This window comes from Drosophila navojoa, chromosome 5 (genome assembly GCF_054131105.1).
Source record: "Drosophila navojoa isolate 15081-1374.11 chromosome 5, UAZ_NAV_1.0, whole genome shotgun sequence".
In the NCBI taxonomy this organism is placed as follows: Eukaryota; Metazoa; Arthropoda; class Insecta; order Diptera; family Drosophilidae; genus Drosophila; species Drosophila navojoa.
The window spans coordinates 16,106,999-16,119,147 of NC_142893.1; the positions used below are offsets into that span (position 1 = coordinate 16,106,999).

General features: G+C 37.5%; 1 protein-coding gene across 49 annotated transcripts in view; it reads left to right on the top strand.

Moving 5' to 3' along the window:
- Positions 1–12,149, top strand: part of Dscam1 (Down syndrome cell adhesion molecule 1) — a 78,049-nt gene that overhangs the window by 22,470 nt on the left and 43,430 nt on the right. For 26 of the 49 annotated variants that reach the window (XM_089261755.1, XM_089261759.1, XM_089261756.1 and 23 more), the window contains exons 3-5: positions 687–1,031; positions 4,905–5,081; positions 9,625–9,774. In XM_089261755.1, the coding sequence (XP_089117881.1) occupies positions 687–1,031; positions 4,905–5,081; positions 9,625–9,774 (672 nt within the window). Of the gene's footprint in view, positions 1–686; positions 1,032–3,229; positions 3,392–3,580; positions 3,743–4,230; positions 4,393–4,904; positions 5,082–5,552; positions 5,715–5,854; positions 6,017–6,437; positions 6,606–6,780; positions 6,952–7,097; positions 7,257–7,405; positions 7,577–9,624; positions 9,775–11,279; positions 11,404–12,149 lie in introns of all 49 variants that reach the window. The other 23 variants (XM_089261786.1, XM_018105659.3, XM_089261783.1 and 20 more) reach the window with 11 other exon arrangements.

A 12,149-nucleotide genomic window follows, 5' to 3' on the forward strand; every position in this document is an offset into this window, starting at 1 on the left:
TTGCAAACACCTGTGCGGGCGGAAGGGGCGTGGCATGGTGCATGAAGCATGCCAGTGCATAAAATTGTATATAAAATTGGATGCCAATGGAAGAAGAGTGAGAATCCCAGCAGGGACGGCAGTTGATTCTTTGTGCTCGTCCCTCGACCTGGTTGCTCTATGCGCTGATCTCTGTTGGCTTTTGTTGTACAGCAGCAGCATCCAAAGTGTCAACGAACGATTTTTTGCCCCGTTGCCTTTTGTTTGAGGTTTGCGTTTTGTGGGTGTGTGTGTGTGTGTGTGTGTGTGTGTGTGTGTGTGTGTGTGTGTGTGTGTGTGTGTGTGCAGAGGAAATGAAAGACCAGTTTTTAGTAGTTGATGCTTTTGTTGTTGTCGTTGTTGTTGTCAGAGCAACATCGACACACTTCAGTACGTACTCTCGTTCGAGTGTGCTGCGGCACAGTCACTGATCCATGGCATTCAATTGTTGAGCAGCAGCGGGCAGCACAAAAGCCGAACAGTTGACAATTGAGTTGAGTTGATGGCTGACAAATATGATGACAAATATATGTATGTACATATATGCGGACTTTGAGCATCTAGGCACAACTTCCGTTGTATTTGCCCTGAATATTTAAAATGTTTTGCGCGCTTTTAATTGCATTGTACTAATTATCTCTCTCTCTCTCTCTCTCCTTTTATCACAGCCAACATTGGCAGCACTTTGGCTGCCAATCCACCGGATGCCGACCAAAAGGGACCAGTCTTCCTCAAGGAACCGACCAATCGCATTGACTTCTCCAACTCAACTGGCGCCGAAATTGAATGCAAAGCGAGCGGAAATCCAATGCCAGAAATCATTTGGGTACGCAGCGATGGCACCGCCGTGGGAGATGTGCCCGGCCTGCGTCAGATCTCATCCGATGGCAAGCTGGTCTTCCCGCCCTTCCGCGCCGAGGACTATCGCCAGGAAGTTCACGCCCAGGTCTACGCCTGCCTCGCCCGCAATCAGTTCGGCTCCATCATTTCCCGGGATGTGCATGTGCGCGCAGGTATGTTGGCGGTGTTCTAGAGAGAGCACGTTGGGGTCTACACGAGTGCAGAGCAAGTGTCATGGATGTTGTTTGGAGTTATTACTAGGGCTATCAGGGAAATATACGTGAATTTGAAATGATTATTCATTGAGTCTTTAAATGTCTACTAAATAATATATAAAAATTCTGAAAAATTCTATTCTAAATTGGTTCGTACTTTGACATAGTCTTAAATTTTATTTTGTATTTTTCATTTTAAATGATAAAAGTATTGTTTATTAGATTTTCCTAAAATATTTAGAAATTCGCGTTGGGTCGCAACAAAACAATAAATAATTCGAACGGCATTTCATTCTAAAACTCCATGAAAAACTTAATATTAAAAGGTAGAAATAAATAAAAAAAATTTTAATATAAATTATAAAAATAGAAAAATAATAAAAATAAAAATATAATAAAAATAAAAATATAATAAAAATAAAAATATAATAAAAATAAAATATATAATAAAAAGAAAAAAATAACAAAATAAAATATTATAAAGTCTAAAGACCAAAAATTAAAAAATTAAAATTGAATAATAGAAATCTCTTATAGATAAAAGCAAAAAAAGGTTAATAATTAAAGAATACAACAAAACAAAACAAAAAATTAAATATAATAAAAGTTAAAAAATTTAATAAAAAAATAATACATAAATATACAAGATATAATAAATTAAAATATATAAAAAAATAAATATAAAAAATTAAAAAATATAATAAAAAATAATACATAAATATAAAAGATGTAATAAATTAAAATTTATAAAATAATATATATATAACAAAATTAAAAAATATAATACAAAATATAATAAATTCTAAAAATTGAGTTAGGAAATGAATTATTAAATAAATAAATAATTAATTAATTAATAAATAATAATTATTATTAAATAAATACCTGTCCGAGTTTGAACAATTCGCAATTTATATAAACAACATCCAGACGCTTGCACTGCACTCAAATATATTATTTTTTCCACTTTCTTAGCACATTTCAGAGCAGTTACATCGTTGGTTATGCGAGGGTTCTACGTTGTTAACAGAATTGCCAGATATATTCGCTAGGCATAGAAATGACAAAATATTTGTTAAATTTTTATTTTAAGTTTGCGCATAAAAAAGATAAAACAAAAAATTTAATTGGAACCAACTTTCCTCACTTGCGGGATTGCAGCAATTGCAGGTGTTAAATAAAAAGCAGCAACAATTGTTGCCCGTTGACATTTTCGGTTAAAGTTCGCTGTTGGGGGAAACTCCAGTGTTGGCCATATGTTAAGCCAATTGTCGGGTCGGGTTGCCAAAGCAATTTCACTGCAATTAATCGTTGTGTAAGCAAAGATGTTGCTGCTGTTGTTGTTGTTGTTGATGCATTGCCTCCATCGCCGCGAAGCTGTAGTCGAGGTAACCACCGAGCAGGAGCTCGTATGCTGCAAGAAGATCCCAAACCTGGGCTGTCTGCGCTGTCAATCAACTCGCCGTGGAAATATCCATTACTTCCGCTTGCATAAACCAGCGCTAAATAGGCCAAAGTTAATGACTTTTTCCTAATTATGTTACAATCATATGAGCAACCCCTAAAGGTTCGCCACCTGGCAGCTTAGTCATCAGCCATGGGCCACCTCGCGCCACCCCGAGCGCAACGTGTTAGTCAGCCATTAGCTCACGTTATGAGACCTAACCCAAGCTCTACCTATATCGCTCTCCCCCCCTCTGGCTCATTATAGTCGCTTGGCGCGGCTCGGCTCAGTTCCTATTAACTAAGTGAATTCATCATGTTTGTTTAGAGCCAACAAAAATATGCTGAAAGTGGCGAGCGATGATAATGGGCCAGACGTGTTGTTGCCCAACATGAATTATGTCTCTCGAGCACGGGCTACACCTCCGAAATTCGCGCTGATAAAACGGCTTTAATTAATATGAAGCTTGGACCGGGCTTTATGCTGTGATTATGTTAACTTCGCACTTTCCACTTAATTGGCTCGTTTAATTGTTTTCCGACAAGCAGGAAATGCGCAAATTGTTTCCAGGAACTTGGCTAAGCAAAAATAAAAGTCATCAAGGTTGCACAGGTGTTTCGAGCGTGAGACTCTTCATAGAGCACAAATTCTAAGCTAAACGCACTTCATTTCACTTCACTTCACTTCACCCTCCTCCACAAATCACTTACAGTTGTTGCGCAATACTACGAGGCCGATGTGAACAAGGAGCACGTGATTCGGGGCAATTCGGCGGTTATCAAGTGTCTGATACCCTCGTTCGTGGCCGATTTCGTTGAGGTTGTCTCCTGGCATACCGATCAGGAGGAGAACTACTTTCCGGGCACAGAATATGGTGCGACGACAATGCAATGCCTTCTCAGCCTAGCTAGAACTCTATGTATACTCTATAGAATTAGGTTTAGGTGTACTAAAACGCATGATCATGGCATCAATACGAAATACCTTCATTAATTTTCCATTTCAAATCAACAATTGTTATCCCCGCATCTTATTATCTATTTTGTTTCTTCTATATGTTTAGTCGTTTCGCAACACTATGAAGAGGATATACACAAGGCGTTTGTCATACGCGGCAATTCGGCCATATTGAAGTGTGATATACCATCGTTTGTAGCCGATTTTGTAAATGTTATCTCCTGGCATACCGATCAGAACGAGAATTTTTATCCAGACACTGAATATGGTGTGTGATAGACCCGATCTCTCCTTCTCTTTGTGTGTCTGTGTGCTTTTCTATGTCTATGAGTGCTTGTGCGTGTGTGTTGCAAAACAGCACTACTTTAACTACTTTTGCAAACTCGATCCCAACACAACACACAACACTCTCTCACGCTCTCTCTCTCTCTCTCACACACACAGAGTACACTCTTTAACCAACACTAAGTACAAAGTACTAAGTACTAGTCACACCTACAACAACCCACACCAAATCAAATGCTTCACTAATAACTGTAAAATAAAGAGCCCACACAGTTGTATAATTGCAAAGAGCTAACGCCATTAACCAACACTGGTTAGGACAACATCAATCAGTCAGGGCTTCGTGAAGTGTTTTTCCCACAGACAACAACGGTTCGATATTTATTTATTTCTTTAATTTAAGTTTTTTGCTTGGCTTTTGCTTGGCTTTATCCATGAATGAATTTCTTTTGCTTTATGGCTTTACTTTAGTCGTTGCCCAATACTACGACACCGATGTAAATAAGGCCTATGTGATACGCGGCAATGCGGCAGTACTCAAGTGTGAGATACCCTCGTTTGTGGCCGATTTTGTTAGTGTTGTGTCCTGGCACACGGATCAGAATGAGGACTTTTTACCAGGCACTGAATATGGTTTGTTAAGCAGCAATCTACATTCATTTCTCAACTTGAGGTTATGCTACATATACAATGCTGAGAGTCTTTTGTACAGTTGTGTAAGCCCTGCTCCCCCCACACCACCCCCAAACCAATTATGTTTTCATTAACTTATTTCATTTTCTGTATTTATGTATATTACCTCTATCTCGTTGCCTGTTTTCTCAGTGCGTGTCTATGAGCCATGTTCTTAAACTACGATTATTAACCTCTCTGGCGCAACCAAAGACTTTCTCAGGGAAGTTGGCCCGAGCATAACTAAATATTTATGTGCTCTCTCATGTCTCTCATCAAATAGCGCATTAAGGTCCATTAAATGCGCTCAGCGTACTGCTGCCTCTTAAAGGGCCGCAGCTCTGCGTTTTCAATTAGGCGGCTGACAAACTTTCACACGCCCATGACACGCAAGGTGTTATGGCGCTCTGCCCCACTACCCACCCGCCTCTCTCTCTTCTCCACTCACAAAACCATTTTCATCTGAACTTCAGTTGTGCAGCAGTTCTACGAATCGGAAGTTAACAATGAGTATGTCATCCGAGGCAATTCGGCGGTGCTCAAGTGTTCCATACCATCGTTCGTGGCGGACTTTGTGCAGGTGGTTTCCTGGCAAGACGAAGAGGGTCAGCTCTATGGCACGCTCGACGATCAGCAGCAGGGCAACATGGGTACATCATAATTACCTAAGCAGTTAACTGTTAACAGTTTATATGGCATCTATATAGGAATTCCAATTTTCCAATTTTCCTCCCTTTACTTAACATTTTCTTTTCATTCTACAGCGCGTGGTATTTCTGCATATTCTCTAGGCATATTATTGCTTCATAATACTTTTCCCCCTTTTGCAGTCGTTAATCAGTACTACGAAGCTGAGGTTGTATCGGAATATGTTATCAAGGGGAATACGGCGGTTCTTAAGTGCACCATTCCCAGTTTCGTGGCCGACTTTTTACGGGTTGAGGCCTGGGTGGCTAGCGATGGCACGGAGTATATACCAGAGGATAGTTTTGGTAGTTGCCTCGAGATGTCTTCTATATCGTATGCTTAAGCAGTAGCTTCCCGGATTCCACATTCCCACAATTCCTCACCTTACTATACTCTTTTCTTTACACACGTTTCATTTCCATTTTGTTGTCCAGTTGTTAATCAGTTTTATGGCGCCGATATTTTAATGGAGTATGTGATCAAAGGCAACGCGGCTGTACTTAAGTGTTCCATTCCCTCGTTTGTTGCCGATTTTGTTCGGGTTGAGTCGTGGATCGATGAGGAGGGCAACGAACTGCGCTACTCTGACAATTATGGTATTACTATGCACAATAAAAGCTAAAAGAGTAAACTAGCTTAGTTTCTACTAATTCAATATTGGGTATCCCTCTTCCCTTTAACTTCCAGCTTATTTATACTTTTCTTATTTCCCGCTTGTTTCTCAACGCATTTGCAGTGGTCAATCAGTTCTATGAGGCCGAAATTCTGACCGAGTATGTCATTAAAGGCAATGCGGCCGTTCTAAAGTGTTCCATTCCATCGTTTGTCGCCGATTTTGTGCGTGTCGAGTCGTGGATCGATGAGGAGGGCAATGTCTTGTCCTTCTCCGATAATTATGGTGTGCCTCGATTTGATTTCCGATCTTAGTTAAGCTTAGTTACAACGCCCCCTCCCATCCCAACCAAATCCACAGCTTTATCTATATTAATTTGCTTTTGTTTCATTTACCAACTGTCTCACGCAGTCGTCTCTCAGTTCTATATAACCGAGGCCGAGAACGAGTATGTCATTAAGGGCAATGCGGCGGTAGTCAAATGTAAGATTCCCTCGTTTGTGGCCGACTTTGTGCAGATCGAGGCCTGGGTGGATGATCAGGGCGTCGAATTGTGGCGAGATAATTCAACAGGCGCCTATGGTACAGTGGCAACAAAACATGTTTGCTTATAAGTCATAGTTCCTAGATTTAACAATGATACTCCCTAAATTTCACTCTATTTTCCCGCTTTTCAACTTGAAGTTTAATTTTCTTTTTGCATCAGTTGTCATTCAGTCCTATGAATCGGAAGCTGACAATGAATATGTTATTCGCGGCAATTCCGTAGTTATGAAATGTGAGATTCCCTCGTATGTGGCTGACTTTGTTTTCGTTGATCTCTGGCTGGACTCAGAGGGTCGCAATTACTATCCCAACAGTGACCAGGAGACGGGTACAATCGCTTACACTTCTAACTAGAATTTTCGTCTAAGAAAATACTCTCTCCTTGGACAGTCCACAATTCCATATAGTTTCTCCCTTAATTCTTTTTGTTTATTTTTCCCACAATTTCTATATAATCATTTTTCCTTTTTGTGCGCCCCCAAAACATTTTGTTTCTCAACCAGTTGTGCATCAGTTCTATCAGACACGCGTCATCGATGAATTTGTGCTGCGCGGCAATGCAGCCACGCTCAAGTGTTTGGTGCCCTCGTTTGTGGCCGATTTCATAGATGTTGAGGCCTGGCTAGATGAGGAGGGCGTCGAAATTGTTCGCCCTCTGGCCGACGAGTCCATGGGTATACCGTTAATTGCATTTAATTGATTAAGCTAGACTAGTCCGTAGCCAGAACCACATTCCAGTATTCCTCACTTTCAACTCCACTCCTCTATTATCTTTGCTTTTTCGTATCATATTCCGATATCTCACACATTGCCATTTCAGTGGTCAAACAGTTCTTTGAGTCGCAAGTGTACGATGAGTATGTGATCAAGGGCAATGCAGCAATATTCAAGTGCCAGACGCCGTCGTTTGTGGCAGATCACATCGATATAACCGATTGGATCGACACCGAGGGCGGTGTCTATACCAAGAACATAACGGGTACATTATTTACGCGTATAGCGATACTAAGAGGTGCCACAGTAGAAACATGAAGGGGGTCTCCCGTCAAACATTAAACACCTTTTGATTTATCCTTGGTTTTAAATCGTTTCTCTCTCTGTCTCTCCCTTTCCCTCTCTTCTGTATAGTTGTGCCACAATCGTACAGCGTCAATGTCATGGACGAGTCCATTCTGCGCGGCAATAGCGCCATTCTCAAATGTCATATACCCAGTTTTGTTGCCGACTTTATTGTGGTCGATTCGTGGGTTGAGGACGAGGAGCGTGAGATATATCCGCAGGCCGATGTCACAGCTAGCGGTAAACCAACAAGCATTAAGTTCTCTAACTGTTAGACTTGTTTCTAGTGCCACACACACACACACACACATCTAGACTCAACGAACTAAGTAAACAACTCATCCCGTCCAATATCAATATCAATTTCAATGCCAGCTTCTCGATCAATTCAATTCATTCAGTGCCTTGGTCCTTGCCTTTCTCTTAACAGGTCCTCAACTGCTGCGCTGTTAGGCATTCGATATCTTTTGCTTTACTTTCAAATTCTTTCTCTTTACTATTTTCATTTTTGCCCCCTCCCAAAACTCTAAAGCTCCACTTTTTATTTTCAATACCCTTCCCCACTCCAAAAGTCGCTCCTGACTTGCCCAAACAAACCCGTTCACATGAACCCACCCCTTCATGTAGTTGAAAGTAGCGTTGTTTTGTAGCCTAGTGTAAATAGTTGTACTGTAAATATGTATGAACAAAAATGCTAATAATCATATCATATCAGTTTGTACAGACTGTATAAAGACATGTAACATATAAAATACATATCACAGCCTCAAAAAGGCCATTTAACAAAATATCATCATATCTACTGATAATCCGCAATCACAGAGAAAACTATTCGCATTTTTGTTACTGCATGAATATTGTATATGAAAATATTGGAAAGAAATTGTAGAATATATTTATTGTCTCGGCTGAAAAGTTATTGAAGCGACTTTATAAAGATATTACAAAAATTTATTATAGATATGTCGGATAAAAAGTTTTTTAATTAAAGAATATTTTGATTTGAAAGACTTACCGTTTATTTTAATATGATAAAGATTTAATGAAAAGCTAAAGAAAATATTAATTCATTTTATAGATTTTTGAGAAAATAAAGTAAACAATTTTTATAAAAAAATGTATATAAAAATTATAATAATTAATTAAATTCATTAAAAATCTATTTGAAACATATATAGGCTGAGCAGCTCAAGAGAATATTTATCTATATTTATTTCATACTTAAACATCATTTCCAGGCATATAGAAAGTTATTTATATTAGAAATATTATACACAGTTGTCAACAGTCAAAGTGAAAGTTGAAGCCAAGAGATGAAACTAGAGAACTATATATAGAAGAGGCTACGTTGAATCACTCAATTAAATCATTTTTGAAACACCAGTGTTTCATTTTGATGCTGGCTGAGCGGGAATGGCACACTCGATATGCTCGCTCTGCCTGTCTCGTAGTCGTATTTCGGGTGCTCACGTTCCCGATGCCCGCTTATGCAGAGGAACTAACGAAAATGAAAGTCATTATTGAACAGAAAGTCGAGGCGATCGGACGTTTAATTTTTGGATCCCATCCAAGGGAAGGCAGCCGCAATATGCAGTCTTTAATATATATTTTTTAGAGCAGCAGATTAGAGTTCTTTAAATTAGAATATAAATATAATAAGACAATAATTTCTACAATTTCTTTGCTATAAAAAAAATATTGCTTGTATGGTGTATAGTTAGTTATAAGCTAAATATTTGTATTCATATTTAAATTAATTTGCCATTTGCTATTGTAAGACTGAGAAAACAAACCAAAATTTCAGTTTTTCATTAAATAAATCAATTACATAATTTCAATAAAATATAATTTCACTTATTCATTACAATAACATTTTAAAATGTAACAAATGTAACATTTAACAATTTCAGACTTACAAAAGCAAAAGGCAACTGTAAATAGATTAAAGACTAAGACTAAAACAATTCGCATTGAGAAAGTCACATTGCATGTCACTAACAGTTGAAACAGCATTTTGAAATTGCATTGAGCACTTAAATAAAAGAATACTAAATTATGAATCAACAAGGTTTTTTGTAAATATCTGTATATAAAGCTGTCATGTGCCTTTCAATTGTGAAGCTGTCAAGAAACAAGTTCAATTAAATTGATTTTAATTGAAGTTTTTTCTCGCAGTTGTATATAAACTAGCTTTGCTCTATGTTAGCTTAAGTTGTACACAGGCGCAGCATAACTAATATATTTTTTTGGTTACTACTTTTTTAACACAATGATTGATCAACGATTAGACGGCAAATATCTGGTGCTGCCCTCCGGTGAGCTACACATTCGTGAAGTTGGACCCGAAGATGGATACAAGAGCTATCAGTGCCGCACCAAGCATCGTTTGACCGGAGAGACGCGTCTCAGTGCCACCAAAGGACGTTTGGTTATTACAGGTAAGTTGGCCTTGTTGCCCAATTTGTTATTACAAAAGAACCAAGACATTAAGAGCTTCAGTTATCAAGTATTCAAATTGTAAGTCCCTAAAAGTAAATGGAAATTTATTCATATTAATATTGACGTTATTAATTGCAAATTGAAAATAGAAATTATTGAAAGTTAAAATTATTTTTTAAAAATTATATTAAATGGATTCTATAAAATGTACTTGCAATACAAAAATATAAGAATATTTATTTTCTTTATAATATATTAATTATATAAATATTAAACATTTCTAATATAAATTGGTCAAAAATTAATTTTGCATATATAAATATGTGTACATTTATGATATATTACAATTTTATAAGAATATGTACTTGAACTCGTTGAAAATAAAATATTAATACATATTATAATATGTATTAACATTCAAAAGAAAATTATTTAATATTTAGAGGTATATTTTAAATAAATAGTAATTGGTAAACAAAAAAAAGACTTTTTTATATTTATATATCTAATCATAAATATTGATAACTGAAGCTCAGAATAGCCAAGTAAATTTCATGCAAATAAATTAAAAACAAATTTAAAACAGAATCAAAATTTCTAGAAGCACTAATGTATAATTTGTATAATTTAAAATAAATTTTTAATTTTATAAGTATATATTAAAATTGCATGAAGTTTTCTTGGCCTTATATAAATCTGTCAGACCTTAAATACTTGGCTAAAATGCTATACATTTTTGGTCTGTTGATTTATCACAAAATATTTGGAATATTTAATTAATAAATAAATAAATTATTTAAATTGAATTTTAAAAAATAATACTCTTTATATTTATATATACACAATTTAATTATATAATGTCAACATAAAAAATGTTTCATTTTAAAAAATGGATAGAATAACAAATATTCCAAATATAAAAGTCAAAACAAGGACAAATGTATGCGAATTTTAAAATATTATACTTTTTCCTTGTTTTGCTTATGAGTTGCTGAGCTTACTCAGTAATTCATTTAAATAGTATAATAAATATTTAAACAGCAACAATATTTTGAATTCAATTTGCTACGTTCCCATATTCAATCAAAAAGATTTTTTGCTTAAAATCTCTTTCTTTGTGAAGGAACAAAATAAAAAAGAAAAGTTCTAAAATAAATTAAAAATCGTTCAAAAAATTGTTGCTTAGTACTAAATTGAAAACTGCCTGAATGTTGGGATAGGGTACTCGACAATGCAATGAGCTTGAAATAAAGCCAAATGAGAGTTTTAAAAATTAAAATGTCAGTTGTGGTCCGTTCTCAAAGAGATTGCCTTACCGGGGCCCGGGGCATTTGAATTGAATAATTTCACGTGAAACTTTTTACGAAATGCGCCCAAGGTAAGTGCCAAACAATAACAACAACAACAACAATGGCTATATATTTATATAGTTCTAGTCACATATATTTTAACCGCAATGCAAATCTAAAACTTCATTTCATTTTCCGTTTCGCTTCATTCACAGAACCAGTCGGCAGGGTTTCGCCCAAGTTTCCAACTACCCAAACCAGTAGCAGCTTTACGAGCGCGGCGAACAACAGCCTCACCTTGCTGTGTCCCGCTCAGGCATTCCCAGCGCCATTATTTAGGTGGGCCAGCCAATGACATTTCCCCCAGCTAGACCCAACTTTGGACAGTTTTCCACACAGACTGTAGCGATAACTTTAGAACTTTCCCTTTTTTAAGAACCTGTTGCCAGCGTTGGTCCGCGTCTGCTCTCCGGCAACGACATTAAAGTAGTGCAATATGCGTCTGAGCGTACCATTACTTTGCTCTGCCCGGCACAATCGTATCCCGTGCCCCTATTTAGGTAAGACTTATCCCAACGTGAGGGCAGGCCGAGCTGAGGCCGATGAGTCTCGCATACTCAGAGTGCACTTGAATCAGAGCGCCACGCTTCTGTGTCCTGCCCAGGCATATCCAGTGCCGTTCTTTAGGTAAACTAGCCCAACATTTAGGCTTTATTAATATAGAAATTCAAATATTCAAATATTCAATCTCTCTTTGCCCCCTCCAAAGAACCCGTTGGCAGCATTAGTCCCAGATTGACGGCTAACGATGATGCCATTCGAATTCCGAAAGTTTCCTTGGCTCAGAGTGCGACACTTATGTGTCCAGCTCAAGCATATCCGGTGCCCTTTTATAGGTAAACTAGCCCAACATTTAGGCATTCCATATCTATTCCCATTCACATACATGTATAAAACCCAAATTTTCCATCCAGAGCCCGTTGGCAGCGTTAGTCCACAGCTCAGTGGCAATGGCAATCAGGAACACATCACACTCACCCGAGTTCCGCTAAATCAAAGCGTTTCCCTCATGTGCCCGGCGCAGG